The 16351-nt window shown below is 45.0% G+C and overlaps 1 protein-coding gene across 1 annotated transcript in view; it reads right to left on the reverse strand.

Annotated features, from left to right (window-relative positions):
- The window catches only part of pcxb (pyruvate carboxylase b), a 343108-nt gene that overhangs the window by 8844 nt on the left and 317913 nt on the right, over window positions 1-16351 (reverse strand). Inside the window, exon 19 of the mRNA XM_067401859.1 lies at window positions 50-298. Coding sequence (XP_067257960.1) covers window positions 50-298 — 249 coding nt within the window. The remainder of the gene's footprint in view (window positions 1-49; window positions 299-16351) is intronic.

The raw sequence follows: 16351 nt of genomic DNA on the forward strand, positions 1-16351 counted from the left end.
GATGTAAATGCTGTTAGTCGCAGCATGTCCCAGTGTAATATAAACGCACCTGAAACTCCTCTGCGATTTTGGGGCCGTCCAGAAACAGGCGAGTGTTAAGGCAGTCCACCGGACCGAAGTTTGATGTGAACTCTTTAAACTCCTGGAAGACTTTGGGGTACATGGCTGCTGACATCACATCTTCAGGGGTGATTTCATCGCCGTGTGCCTTTCGTAGACCAGACTCAAGAGCCTCGAAGTCCATCGGTGGAAGTGAAGCCCCTGGACGACCTTCAATTCTAGGCAATGACTTGAGCACCTTCAAGAAACATCAAACATTTAACTTGTTATAAGGCATAAACTGTGGTGGAACAATCAGAGTACCTGCTGAGCACAACTCTTAAAGGGATAGTTCATCCAAAAATTTAAGTTCTGTCATTAAGTCAAGTAACGCTTTATACAATACAAATTGTTTCAAAGCAGCTTTACAGTGATAAAAGGAAAATGATTTAATAATGTAAAACAAGTTAAATTTGGCTGTACAGCAGCTCTGAAAGAAAATAGTGTCATTGTTCAAATGAAGTCAGTTCAGTGTTGATTCAGTTTCATTGTAAAGATCATCAATTATGAAAATAGTTTATTTCATCTATAAAAGCAGTTCTGCAGATAATAGTGATGCCATCATCCAGCCCAGTTCATATAGTGCCCAGCTCATCCAATAGTGTCAGTGCAGTCAAATCAATAATATTGTTGAATATTACATTTGTCACTATACAAACTCTCCCTAGATTTCCCTGACATGTTCATAAGAGCAATGTCTAATTTGTGACCCAGGACCACAAAAAATGGTTACATTTATACATCATCTGAAAGCACAATAAATAAGCTTTCCATTGATGCACGGTTTGTTACTGTAGTATAGGATAATATTTGGTCGAGATACAACTATTTGAAAATCTGAAAATACTGAGAAAATATCCTTTAAAGTTGTCCAAATTAAGTCCTTATTTTTTATATATATTTACGGTAGGAAATTTACAAAATAAACATGATCTTTACTTAATATCCCAATGATTTTTGGCATAAAAGAAAAATTGAAAATTTTGACCCATACAGTGTATTGTTGGCTATTGCTACAAATATACCCATCCAGGGTCACATTTATGGACCAATTGTTCTTCTCAGTCATATCTTTTCAATGAATCTGCTGGTAAAATTCGCAAAAACGATTTGAATTGGACTGATTCAGTTCTTGAGTTCAACTCACTGACTCAATCCAGTTTACTGGAGCACAAGAATAATGGCTTATATTCCGGTCTTTCTCACAAGAATGATGACTTTTTCTGAAAATGTGGAATATAACAGAGGAGTCATTTGAACCACTTTTATGATTCTTTGGTGCTGTGCTTTTTTGAAAAATTTAGAGTTCGACAGTCACTGTTCCTGATTCACTTTCATCTCATGGAAAAAAGTAGCCAGACACAAATTCATTTTGACTAAGTAATGACAATTTTCTTTTTTGAGAGAACTATTCCTTTAATAAAACTGAATTGCCAAGAAGAATGTCTCGAGGGAAATGTCCTCCTCATGACAACCAATCCAGGTTTCAGATGCTGACAAGAACAAGCTTAAGAGTGATGTGAGTCAGTCTTCAGGTCACTGAAAAGCATAAATATTTAGCAAATGAATCAACAATAGTACCATTCACTATCTTACACTGTTTTGTTTTCTGGCTATTGACTGACTTTGCAAGCTCAAACATACTAAATACATCATTAGTGCTGTCAGAGTGGGCGTTAATGAACAAAAGCACAAACACTTTAACAAATAGGTCAATTGCAAAGGAGAAGTTACACTATCAATATGCTATTAAAATGACTCAATTCATTATGTACAAAAAAAAAAAAAAAATGCTGATTTCTTGGTGTTGGCAAGGCAACAGCCAAGTGACAATATTTTCTCCTTTTTGTTTCACAGCAGTGAGAATGAATTGAAAAAAAATGGTCCTTGGACTTGCACTGAGAAAAAGCCAGGATTCTAACAGGGGCAAAGTGAATAGTCTACACAAAAGGGCCAGTGGAGGAAAGAGAGGGAACACAAAACAGATCAGCTCGTAAAACGCTCAGCGGCCCATTTTGTTATTCAGATAAAATAGTAGAAAAGGCTGCCTGCAGTCCCAACCCATCTAACTTTTGAATAAATTGCCACTTAATAGCAGTTGAGTCATAATTTTAGGCCATATGGGCTCCCTTTTGTTTAATGCGACTTATAGGTTTATTTTAGCAGTTTTGTGAGTTTTTTGTTATTCTGTCTGAATATTTGTATGCAAGTTTATTGTCCAGGCTAGCTGTGGGGTATGAAAGCTCACATGTTCTAATCTTTTTATCTCCTCATCACGAAATCACTTGAGATTCCTCAGGGGCATTAGTCCTGTGAAGTTGATGATTCATATATATGACAATCTCAGTACCTCAGATGCTGTTTGTTTTTATCAGTAGAGTAACATGTCTCAGACTCTTCTCTGAATATGTCAGTTGCAGACATTGCAAATACATTCTTAAATGACCACAAGACCAAAATATCTGCATAAAAGATCATATTTTATATTATAAAGGTTTTATACATTACACATGAGATGTGCAAGTATAGCCTTTTTCTATCAAACCCTTCCACAGCTAATCCTAAAAAGAACAGTTAACCCAAAAATGAAAATCTTATTTTCATCCTCATGTTCCTCCAAACCTGTATGACTTTCTATGGAAGCTTGTTTCCGCCACTGAATAAAAAAATATAAATTGCGATTTTTTTATCTCACAATTCTGACTTTTTTTGACTTTTGCAATTGTGAGTTAAAGTCAGAATTGCATGATATAAATTCGCAATTGTGTGCTATAAAGACTTGGGAGATATAGTCGTAATTGCATGTTATAAAGTTTATATTTCATTTATATCTTGCAATTCTGACTTTTTTTTTCTCAGAATTGCCAGTATATATCTTGCAATTCTGACTTTATTTCTAGCAATTGTGAGTTTATCTCTCACAATTTTGAGTTTATAACTCCCAATTTTGACTTTATTTTTTACAATTGTGAGTTTATGTACCACAATTTTGAGTGTACAACTCACAATTCTGACTTTATTTCTCATAATTGTGAGTTTTTATCTCACAATTCTGACATTTTAACTAGCAATTCTGAGAAAAGGAGTCAGAATTGGGAGATGTAAACTTGCAACTGTGAGAAACAAAGTCAGAACTCTGAGATAAAAAAAGTCGCAATTACCTTTTTTGTTTTTTATGTAGTGGCGGAAACAAGTTTCAACTTTTTTGCTGTCCATATAATGTGTGATTCAAAATAAAGCTGGACCTCCATTGACCTTTATAGTATGGACAGCATAGGTGAATTGTTTATTGTGAATTGGTTGTTTAGGTGAATTATCCCTTTAAGGATTATGAAACGTTTTTATGAATCTCTTCTTCACATTTAACATCTTGTTTGAGGAAATGTACATATAGTCCCAATGTGGAAACATTAAGCACAAAACCTAGAAGAAAAAAAAAGAAATGAAAAAGAAAGTAAAGCTGTGCAAAAGCAGTAAGAAAACTACAAAGCTAGTTTTCCAAGCCTGAGGTAAGGTAAGGAGCTTAAGGAGAAGACTTGAACTGCATTTATTTCATAGTAAGTTAAAGCATAGCATTATGTATTCCTTATCAGCACTGTCATTACCATAAACTACTGCAAGAGCAATTGTGCTACTACACATACTGTGGAGAAAGATGCTTTCTAAGACTTCTGGTATCTGCACTCAGACTCTCTGCTATAAGGATTCGAAAACTACTGTATGCTATATGGATTACCAGGGAGAAACTGTTTATGGACTTTTTTCACAGGTTATATAATTTCATAACTCAGAAAACAGCAGTTACTATATAAGAAGTATAAGGCAGGAGAAGTTGCTAGGACAGCTTCTGTTTCCCTTACATTGCTTTCTGTGCTGGGTGAAAGGGGAAATTTGACATTGTTGATACAGATTGCAAGGAGATGAGATTTGCTCTTTTTCCCCCTGAATCATCCGTCCCCATCCAAGTGTGTGTATTTAGGCTGTTTGTCATTCTGTACTGTCACAGCCTGGCTGGAAATATCACTGGAGTGATGTCATGTGCTAAACAATCCTCCTGGAGAGATCAATAAGCCTGGATAAAAAAGGTGCCACCAAAATATTACCAGTCTCTATGACCATTAATCATCAGATATATGTCTGTCAGTACAAAGAGAAGAAGTGGAGTGATGCTTAATTAAATTTTAAAAGACATTAAGCCACTTATGAAGAGCTACACTGATTAAGTTCTTCTTGGTGCTTTACTGAATACATCAATTAATAAGCAATCTACATTTATATGCCCCTGACTTCTTGATTTCTACTTTTAAGGAATATACGCACAAAAATCCTCGTAAATTTTCCATTGAAATGGGCATAAAGAGATTGCATTTAATTATATGTCTGAAAATCCACTAGGAGTTTCTCTGCTCTCCATCTGTCTGCTAGTGCTCTCATGCACTTTAGCTAACAAAGAGACTCATTTCACTGGCCCAAATCAAATTCGTCAGGCGTGATGGTCCATTGCTTTCCTCGCAGGATCCACTGGAGAGAAGACTACAAAGCAGTGGGCTGTAATGGGAACTCATGTAGCCATAAAACAGTATGAAGCTTTTCGCTCTCTGACCTGAACGCATCTTCCTGTGGTCAAGCCTCTGAGGGAGCTGTGTAATTGTTCCAACTGTGAGTATGTTTACGAAGTAACTGCCAGATCATATATGGAAACATGAAGGAAAATCAAAGCAGCTTTTAAACGAGGCAGGTAAAAAAAATGCCTTGTACACAGGCGTCTGTGCATGTGTATTATTGTGTTAGCATCAATGCACACGTTTAACTACACTGCCTTTCTATCCTCTCTGAACCAGAGTGAATACCATTTAATATCTTTCTTGTAGAACAGTGAACAGGGAAGATACTTGACTTGGTCAGAGATTGAGAAAATTACTTTTGATACACATTTCAACAAATTAGTTTACTCTAAATACTATTATACAGTATAAAACATTTGAATAACAAAAACAGTGTACTAAATTATTATTTTAACTAACAAAAATAATAATTAAGTACACCCTAACCCCAACCCTAACCATTGAAAAGTTTGGGGTCAGTAAGATTTTTTTTTTACCTCCTTATCCTCACCAGGGCTGCAATTATTTGATCACAAACACAGTAGGTGAAATATTTTTACAATTTTAAAGTGTTTTCCATTTTAATATATTTTAAAATGTACATTTTATTATTTAAAAATTTATCCCCGTGTTGGCAAATCTGTATTTTCAGCACTTCAGTGTCACATGAAATCATTCTAAAATGCTGATTTGGTGCTCAAGAAACATTTCTTATTATCAAAGCTGAAAATGGTTGTTGCTCCTTTAAGATTTTTTTGTGTGTGTGTGTGTGTGTGTGTGTGTAAACCGTGACATGTTTTTTCAAGATCTGTTGATGAATTGAAATTCAAAAGAACAGCATTTCTTTGAAATAAAATCTTATGTGAAATTATGTTTTTACTGATATTTTTAATTTATTTAATGCATATTAAAAGTATTAACAGCATTAAAAGAAAGAAAAAAAAAAAAAAAAACATTACAGACTCCAAATTTTAAGTGGTCAAGTATATTATTTTGTCAAATTATTCCAAATATTAAAATGTTACTTTGTATATTGCCATTTTGGGGCTCAAAAGAATCAGTGAATCAGTCAATTTAAATTTTAAATAATGACTTAATGACTTCTGTGACTATCTTTTTTTGGTTCAAAATTATCCTAAATCAATTTTTAGCATAACAATTTTAGTACATAACTAGCCAGTGTCCAAAACTATCTCCTTACCTTAGCCCGATTCACAACGGTAAGTTTGTAATGTTTTCTAATAAGAAAGATACTAGTGAGTTTCCGCGGAAAATTCGTCTTTTCGTCATTACGTCACCTCTGTTTACATAAAGAACGAGTCCCAGCAAGTAGGCTATATGGCATGTGGAGGATGCTGCTGGTAGTGGATCATTTATAGCCTTTTCTCACAGCATCTGCAATAATTAAAGGGGTGGTTCAATGCGATTTCAATTTTTTTACTTTAGTGTGTAATGTTGCTGCTTGAGCATAAACAGCAGTGCCGGCCCTAGCCTCTTTGGCACCCTAGGCAAGATGTTTTTTGGCGCCCCCTTATATTGCGATTTATCCTAAGGGGTGAATCTAGAATATTATTTATAGGGTGGCAAAGGGGTGGCATGAGGTCTATGAGGGGTGGCAATACCAAAGCAAGCGCTAATGCATAGTTTTTGGAGATTTATAGCCTTACATGCACAATTGTGTTCACAAACATTGCATTACCAGAAAGTATCTATATACTGTTTAAAATGAATAAATAACAAAATTTCAATATCCATCTTGGCACCAAGTAAATGAACTATTTGAAAAACTTCTAAATGAGTCTGAACTTGTATCACTAAAGGAGATGAGCAGTTTTATCAATATTACACAGGCTACTTCAATGGTATAAATCACATTTTAGTGCAAGAGCAACAGAACAATTTTTGAGTTTCTGTTATTAACAGAGGTGGGAATGTCTGTGTGTGTTCACCCAGAACACCCTATCAACTACATACTCTACACCCCAGCAACTGCATAGCAAGAGCCTAGCAACCACCCAGAATCTCCTAGCAACCACCTAGCAACACTTTAGCAATCATCCACAACATATATTCTGGACTAACTGACCAAAGTTCTTAAATTTTTTTAAACAAGACTTGAAGTTGGGTTTATGACAAGCCAACATAAATTTGTCCTTAAAACTTTTCAGTCTCTGTTGTTTTTCTCGATTGCTAATGCACAATTCATGAAACAATTCAACATTTTCTCACAGCAAAATACAATATCAAAACTATACACCAACTTGCACAAACCTCAAACGTCCAGGTCAAAATAAAATGTTCTAGTCAAAAACTTATGTTTTGTGTGTCATCTGATGCCAAAGTTTGATTGTCAGACAAGAATAACAAATACACAGACTACTGCACTGCCCAGTGAACACCAAAATACCTTTTCATTTTACTATTATAAATTGATCTTGCAGTAGATGAAAAGCATGAGAAAAATAAGTATGAACTTGGTATGCACCAAAATACAGTATACTGTCAATTGCTGTAAAAGTAAATTCAGCATCCTCTGAACATTTGGCTAAATTTCATTACAGTATACAGTCCTATAGCAGTGTATTGGTCTTCTGACACAAGATTATATCCCTAGGCAATCATTTCTCAGCGCTGCAAAAAATACAGTACACATAACAAATGGTTACAAAGAAAGTTGACAATCTCAACATTGAGGGTGTACAACGTGAAATTTCCCTCATCTAAAGTAGCCTACATGGTACTGTTTTAAGTTTAAAACCCCTGTAAATTATTCATTCAGCTCTCTCTCAGATTTTGACTGGTGTGTCATCAGTTTTGCTACCTAATATTGTCATTGTTAAATGTTTTGAGAAATGTGTCTTTGTTTTGATAACTGAACGAATGGTTTGGGAAACTGGACCAACTGAATCACTTATAATGTGTTAGCAATCGAGAAAAACTAAAATATGTTTAGATTCTTACCCCAACTCTGCTATTAGTTTCTGTGATCGGATCATCGGGATCTCCGTATTGATTTCATGTTATTGGTTCGTCTGATGGCAAAAATAGGCTACCTTTATCCATGATGAAAGTGGAGCGGGCGGTCGCTGAATCAGCTCGCCAAAAATTATGAAAATTAATCTCAGACATATTCGGATGGGACTACATTTCTCACAGGACTTCTGAGTTAGCCGGGAAGCAGTAATTTCCGATTCACGTACAAATATGGAAAAAAATCGTAAGTGAACTTGGTTGCGCTGTGTTTTTGACTCTCAAAGAATCTTCTCATGAGAGTAATTTGTTAATGAATCACACTGGGCACGCTGCGTGCAACCATCATGCACAGTTTACTGAAAGACATGCTTTCTTGCCATTACTTTGCGTTACGCAATTTTTTTAGTCATCATATTGAAGTGCCGCTCCTGAAAAGCAGTACTTGAAACACTGCTTATTTTATTCTGTGATAATTTTGGGGTGGAAAAGCTTTTTCTTAGGGTGGCAGATGCCACCTCGGTAGATCCGCCCCTGTCCATGCATCCGGCCTCTTTGGCGCCCCTAGCAAGATTGCGCCCTTAGCATTTACCTATACTGCCTATATAACGGGCCGGCTCGGATAAACAGTATCTGCAAAGTTACAGCGCTGAAAGTTCAATGCAAACGGAGATATTGTCTTTTAAAGTTATGGCAGTTTAATGCCTACAAAAACGACAGGTTTGGACTACAACAAGCTTCTTCCCGGGTTGGTGAAATCATAAACCCTGCAAAACACGCCCCCGGGAACACACAACAAAGTGGGCGAGGCCATGTGGTTCAGCATGTGGAAGCGGAAGAGTTGTGTACACCGGACGCGAGCGGCGTGGCGCGTCAAAAAATAACAGAACCCATTATAATCTGTGATATTTTCTACACTGGATGCGCCGCTGAAGACAGCTTCCAGAATCTACATGAGTTCAATGCTGGATTTGCATAAAGTCTATTACTGAAAGATGAAGCAGTTATCACTTTAAAAGCAGAAGCTGCTGTTTATTGGCCCAAACTGTAAGTACGTTTTATTGTTTGTACATGTCTTTTAAACATATAGTTCTGTTGCTATTTTTGGTTTCATCAAGGACATATACAAAGAGCAACTGATTTTTGCTTCGCTAGCCAGTTAGCTAAATTATAAGCATAACTCTCACTTCTCCAACAAACTTCTATGTTCATAGACAAACAGTTCCCATTCAGTCGGTCACGTTCGACGTACGTCGGACAGACCGACGAATAGGAATCTCGCCAGAGAAGCCAATCTACTTCGAGTGTAACTAAACGAGCCAATGCACATTGGCATGCAATCATCTGCATCAGCTGCTCACCTCGCAGCGCGGGTATATAATGAGCTGCAGGTGCGTTGCATCTTCAGCTTTTAAACGCTCGGAGCCGAACTACTGCAAACACGGTGGTTTCTACGAGCGAGTGTTTGAAGAACGGACTTCAACGAGCCAGCTCTCTCTCTGACTGCTCTTCTCGTCCGGTGCAGGAGGAACAGCACAGCAGCGGGGCCGATTTTTTCTTCTTTGCTTTGTGTTTTGCCTTTTTTATTTGAGCAAATTAAGCTGTGTATCAGCGTGAAGGCCGTTTTCACGGCTGGTGACGGTGCGCTTTAAGAGCGCTAAAAAGCTGTTCTCACAGCTGGTAAGAGCAGCGTCTGCAAAGAGAGAGTGCACACGACAGGCTGCACATTCCCTGTCTGTGCTGCAGCGGCTATTCCCCTGCGTGCTTCAGCACCTAAAAGAGTCAGTCCTTGAAAGAGCTTACACGAGTAGTTCGCGTCTTTTAAAGATGTCGTTCTACTTGTGTGCTGCTGGATGCGGTCGTTACCTGGCGCCCCGGGATGGTCACCAACGCTGTATCGCGTGCTTGGGCTTAAGGCACGCTGAGGCGGCGTTTGTGGACGAGTCATGTACCCATTGTGGGATGATGACCGTCGCGGAGTTGCGGTCTAGACTCCAGTTCCTGCAAAGGGCGGAGTCCCGGTGCCGTTGCCTCGTTCCAATCCTCCTCAGAGGGTTGCTTCGGGCAGCGGCACTGGTGACCTGAGGATCACGGTGAGCGCGCTTCCTTCGGGGGAACCAACCCCCTAGGAACCCTCATCCCTCCTGCACTCCGCAGCCAGTAGAGCTGCCGGGAGCGTGGTGGACCACCCCAGAGGTGTGTACCATCCGTATCCTTCGGAGCTCCCCAGGATGACTTCGGATGTCGATCGCTGCATCGGAGGGTGAGCCTGATACTTCCGCGGATGACGATTCGGCGCAGCTGCCTCCCTCGGGAGTGACAACTGTGCCCGATTCAGACCCGGAAATGATGGCTATGCTTTCCCGGGCCGCCAACAGGGTCGGGCTCGTGTGGAATCCTCCACCGTGTCCCGAGCCCTCGAGGTTGGACGATTGGTATCTCGGGGTGGCAAGGGCTGGTTCTCAGCCCCCCACCCCAGTGCCTTTCTTCCCGGAGGTGCATGAAGAGCTCACTGGCACGTGGACGGCACCTTTTACTGCCCGAAACCGTGTCGGTGGGTCCTCCTCCCTCACCACCCTTGACGGCGGGGCAGCGAAGGGTTATACGCGCATACCCCCTGTGGAACGGGCCGTTGCTATGCAACTGTGCCCTAACTCCACCTGGCGGGGGAGCCGTCTCTCCCTTCCCGGGCCTGTAAGCACTCGTCGGATCTTACCGGCAAGGCTTACCAGGCCTGTGGGGAAGCTGCCTCTGCCCTACACGCTATGGCGTTGTTGCAGGTCCATCAGGCCAAGGCACTGAGGGATCTGCACGAGGGTGGTCATGACCCACAAGTTCTTCAGGGAACTTCGTGCCGCGACGGACCTCGCGCTTCGTGCGACGAAGGTTACGAGCGCGGTCAGTGGGTCGTGCGATGTCCACACTTGTGGTCCAGGAGCGCCATCTCTGGCTGTGTCTCGCGGACATGAGGGATACCGACAAGGTCAGGTTTCTTAATTCCCCCGTGTCCCAGACCGGCCTCTTCGGCGACGCGGTCGAGAACTTTGCCCAACAGTTCTCGACTGTACAAAAGCAGTCTGAGGCCATCAGTCATATCCTGCCGAGGCGGTCAGCTGCTGCTCCACCACCGCCCGCAGCACCTCAGACTGCTCGTCGCCGAGGGCGCCCCCCTGCGGCCGCCCCCGCTCCCGCGCCCCAGCAGCAGCAGCCTCCGGCTAAGCGGCGCCGTGGAGCCGGTCGCGGTCGGGGCGCCCAGCCCGTCCCGCCACCCCCCAAGAAGAAGGGTGGCAAGGCCAAGTCCAAGCGGCCCTAGGACGGGCGACCCGGAGATGGAGAGGACTGCTCTACAGGAGGTGGTGACCGCACCGCTCCTTCCCCCGGAGGAGGGCCGGGTGGAAAATCTTTTGTTTCCTTTTTGTTTTGTTCCGCCGGCGGCCCAACAGCCAGCGGTACCCAAATTCTCAATAAAAGAGCAGTTTCCTCTATCTCCGGGTCCGAAGAGGGCTCGGAGAGCAGTGGGAGGGCAAGAACCTCACCACTCTCATCCCCCTCTTCTCTCGCCAGCGGACAGCAGCGAGCAGCAGGCAGTCAAAGCCTCGACTGCTCCCTCTGTCCACCCGTGGAAGCAGGTAAGTGTTGCACAGCACACTGTGACGCCGCGTCGGGCCGCCTCGCAGAGAGAGCCCCCGGGCCGCGTCCCTGCGTTCCACCTCGCTGCCCCGCTGCGGGTGCGCCTGTGGTTCCTCTGGTCCCGCTGGTACGGTCTCTGGGGGCCTGGTTAGCGCTCACCAGTCCGTCCCGCTGGCTCATTCGGACCATCAGGCTCGGCTATGCGATTCAGTTCGCCCGGCGTCCCCCCAGGTTCAGGGGTGTCCACTTCACTGTAGTGAAAGATGTCGATGCCCCTGTCTTGCGTGCGGAGATCGCAGTCCTACTGGCGAAGGATGCGATACAGCCGGTCCCTCCAGCCGATATGAGGTCAGGGTTCTACAGTCCCTACTTCATTGTACCCAAGAAAAGCGGCGGGTTACGACCGATCCTGGATCTGCGCGTCTTGAATCGGAGCCTTCACAAGCTACCGTTCAAGATGCTCACGCAGAAACGCATTTTCGAATGCGTCCGTCCCCGGGATTGGTTTGCAGCGATCGACCTGAAGGACGCGTACTTTCATGTCTCGATCCTTCCGCGACACAGGCCTTTCCTGCGGTTCGCGTTCGAAGGTCGGGCATATCAGTACAGAGTCCTACCCTTCGGGCTGGCCCTGTCTCCCCGCGTCTTCACGAAGGTCGTGGAGGGAGCCCTTGTTCCCATGAGAGAACAGGGTGTTCGCATTCTCAACTATCTCGACGACTGGCTCATTTTAGCACAGTCCCGGGATCAGTTGTGCGAACACAGGGATTTGGTGCTCAGACACCTCAGCCAGTTGGGGCTTCAGGTCAACTGGGAAAAGAGCAAACTCGCCCCGGTGCAGAGGATCTCTTTCTCGGTATGGAGTTGGATTCGGTCGAGCAGATAGCACGCCTCACAGAGGAACGTGCTCGGTCAGTGTTGAACTGCCTGAATACGTTCAACGGCAGGACAGCGGTCCCACTGAAATTCTTTCAGAGGCTCCTGGGGCATATGGCGGCTGCTGCGGCTGTAACACCGCTCGGTCTGCTTCATATGAGACCGCTTCAGCACTGGCTTCACGGCCGAGTCCCGAGATGGGCGTGGCAGCGTGGCACGTTCCGGGTGTCAATCACTCAGGAGTGCCGCCGAACCTTCAGTCCGTGGTCGGACCCCTTGTTTCTTCGGGCAGGAGTGCCCTTAGAACAGGTGTCCCGGCATGCTGTGGTGTTCACAGATGCTTCTGCCACCGGCTGGGGTGCCACGTACAACGGGCATGCAGTGTCAGGGGTTTGGACGGGACCCCATCTGCATTGGCACATCAACTGCCTCGAGTTGCTGGCAGTACGCCTTGCTCTGAGCCGCCTCAAAGGCCTGCTACGGGGCAAGCATGTACTGGTCCGTACGGACAACACTGCGACCGTTGCGTACATCAACCATCAAGGTGGTCTACGCTCCCGTCGCATGTCGCAACTCGCCCGCCATCTCCTCCTGTGGAGTCGGAAGTTTCTGAGGTCGCTTCGCGCCATTCATGTCCCCGGTGTGCTCAACCGTGTGGCCGACGAGCTATCACGAGCTGCGCTGCCAGGAGAATGGCGACTCCACCCCCAGGTGGTTCAGCTGATCTGGAGAGAGTTCGGAGAGGCTCAGGTAGACCTGTTTGCCTCACCAGAAACCTCCCACTGCCAGTTGTTTTACTCTCTGACCGGGGGAACACTCGGGACAGACGCACTGGCACACAGCTGGCCCCGGGGCCTGCGCAAATATGCGTTTCCCCCAGTGAGCCTACTTGCACAGACTCTGTGCAAAGTCAGGAGGACGAGGAGCAGGTCTTGCTGATTGCGCCTTACTGGCCCAACCGGACCTGGTTCCCAGAACTCTCACTCCTCGCGACAGCCCCTCCCTGGCCCATTCCTCTGAGGAACGACCTTCTTTCTCAGAGACGGGGCACTCTTTGGCACCCGCGTCCAGACCTCTGGAAACTCCATGTCTGGTCCCTGGACGGGACGCGGAGGTTCTAGGTGACTTACCCCCGAGGTACTTAACACCATCACTTCGGCTCGCGCACTGTCTACGAGACGTGCTTACGCCTCGAAGTGGAACCTGTTTGTCGAGTGGTGCTCTTCTCGCCGGGAAGCCCCCCGAAGATGCTCGATCGGGGTCGTGCTTTCCTTCTTGCAGAAGGGGTTGGAGCGGAGGCTGTCCCCTCCACCCTCAAAGTCCATTCTGCTGCTATCTCCGCTTACCACGACCACATAGATGGCAAATCTGTTGGTCAGCACGACCTGGTCGTCAGGTTCCTTAGGGGGCGAGACGGTTAAATCCTCCTCGTCCCCCTCCATACCCTCTTGGGACCTTACTCTGGTGCTCAGAGCACTTCAGATTGCTCCCTTTGAGCCTTTGCTGTCAGCAGACTTAAAGATTCTGTCTATGAAGACTTTGCTGCTGGTGGCATTGGCCTCCGTCAAGAGGGTAGGGGACCTGCAGTCATTTTCGGTCGACGAATCGTGCCTACAGTTCGGGCCGGAGTGATAGCCATGTGGTACTAAGACCCCGGCCTGGCTATGTGCCCAAGGTTCCTACCACTCCCTTCAGGGACCAGGTAGTGAGCCTGCAAGCGCTGCCCTCGGAGGAGGCAGACCCAGCCCTGGCTTTGCTCTGTCCAGTTCGCGCCTTGCGACTGTACATAGACAGAACTCGAAGCTTCAGGACCTCAGACCAGCTCTTTGTCTGTTACGGAGGCCAGCAGAAGGGAAAGGCTGTCTCCAAGCAGAGGATGGCCCACTGGATAGTGGATGCCATCGCCCTGGCTTACCAAGCTCAGGGCGTGCCCTGCCCGCTCAGGTTGCATGCTCACTCCACGAGAGGTGTGGCATCCTCCTGGGCGCTGGCTCGTGGCGCCTCGCTAACAGACATTTGTAGAGCTGCGGGCTGGGCGACACCTAACACGTTCGCTAGATACTATAGCCTTCGTGTCGAGCCGGTCTCCTCCCGTGTTCTCGCCTCAGGTCAGAGGCACGGAGAGGCCCCGGCTTAGTGTCGGCTTGCTGCGCTACATGCGCGTTCTATTCTCCAGAGAGTCCCTACGGGCAGACCCTGTTGAGTCCTCCGGTTACCCTTCGGCAGCCGACGTGGCGGAGCGTCTGGCGCCAGGCCTATACTCCGTTGTATCCTTGAGAACCGGATTTAGGCTGGGTTCCATATGTGTGACCCTACGGGGATCCCATATGGCTTTTCCACGGCTGCTCTTAAACGAAGCCCGTGTCTTTCCCTCTGGGAGAACCCATCTCTATCGAGTTGGAGTCACCCCAGTTCTTCCATATGTAGCACAGCCCTACAGGGTTAGTCCATATGTACTTCTCCACATAACTCCTTCGGGGAAGGATGTGGCTTCCGCAGCGTTCCTTCAAACGAAGGTTACGCTTTCCCAGCGTTATCCAATAGTCTCACTGAATGGGTTTTGGAACAACAGTGATCGACCCTCTCTGTGTGTTAGCCCTGTCCCACCGTCCGCAGGCAAGGGGGTTCAGGTGGCTTACAACAGAGCGCTGGAGGAGGGCAGCTCCTGTGGCGCTTTGGTAGGGATTCCTATTCGTCGGTCTGTCCGACGTACGTCGAAACGTGACCGACTGAATGGGAACGTCTCGGTTACAAAGGTAACCCTCGTTCCCTGAAGGAGGGAACGGAGACGTACGTCCCGTCGCCACAGTTGTTGTCCTGCTGTGCTGCCGCCTGCTTGGTTCGGCTCCTCAGCGAAAACCTGAAGATGCAACGCACCTGCTGCTCATTATATACCCGCGCTGCGAGGTGAGCAGCTGATGCAGATGATTGCATGCCAATGTGCATTGGCTCGTTTAGTTACACTCGAAGTAGATTGGCTTCTCTGGCGAGATTCCTATTCGTCGGTCTGTCCGACGTACGTCTCCGTTCCCTCCTTCAGGGAACGAGGGTTACCTTTGTAACCGAGACGTTGTTCATGCTATAAATTAAACGATACCTTTACAAAAATGCTACTTCTCAGTCATATATTCGGCCACAGCAAAGATTTAATCAGGATAAAACTGTATATTAAAAGCTAACAAACAGCAGTAACAGCATATCTAAATACTTTGACACAAATACAAAATTAAATACCAATCATAAACGTCCTTTAAAGGGCACCTATTATGCCCCTTTTTACAAGATGTAATATTGGTCTTGGGTGTCCCCAGAATGTATTTGTGAAGTTTCAGCACAAAATACCCCACAGTTAATTTATTATAACCATTTGAAAATGTCATTTTTGGGGCCTGTTTTAAAAAGAGCTGTTTTGGTGTGTACAACCTTAAATATAAATGAGCTGCATATCCCCGCCCTGCCTTTGGATGAGGGCATAACTTGCATACTTATGGCAATAAACAGTTGGTAGAAGCAGAATGGCTGAGAGTGAGAGACCCGCTGTTTTGTATGGCATTCAGCCGTACATGTTTGAACCGGAATCAGACCCAGATGATGAAGAGACTCCGGCAGAAGAAACACAATTGAGAATGGAGCAGGACGTCTCTGAATGGTTATTTGATACATTTATTTACTTATAGAGTTTTAATCGCGTCCCCTTTGCAGTTATGGATGTGCAACACACACACACTGTAATAACGTTCGCGCAATTTTTTGAAACTACAAACACAAATACTGTGATAACGTTTGCTAAGTACGTTAGATACACACTATACAAACAAGGTTTAAATTATATACACAGACATTCTACGACGACGACAACAACTTTAGACGCACTTGTTATTGAATTGGCTGACATCGACTGAAATGACTATTTGCTCAAAAAACATTAAATACACTTACTTCTTCTGGAGGTGACGTTGGATCGCGAACAGTAGGCAATGATCCACACTTGAGGATTAATTTTGAAGCAAGACCTGCTTTGAATTGACCCTCGTTCTCAAAACAGTCAGTCAAAAAATGATTTGCGCAAACATAAACGTATTTTGGAATTTTGAGTGGAGCCTTTCCTTCGTAAATAAAATCCATCCACTGCGTTTTCAGTGGCTCTGATGTCGGAAGTAAGTGAAAACTAC

This window comes from Chanodichthys erythropterus, chromosome 11 (genome assembly GCF_024489055.1).
Source record: "Chanodichthys erythropterus isolate Z2021 chromosome 11, ASM2448905v1, whole genome shotgun sequence".
Lineage (NCBI taxonomy): Eukaryota > Metazoa > Chordata > Actinopteri > Cypriniformes > Xenocyprididae > Chanodichthys > Chanodichthys erythropterus.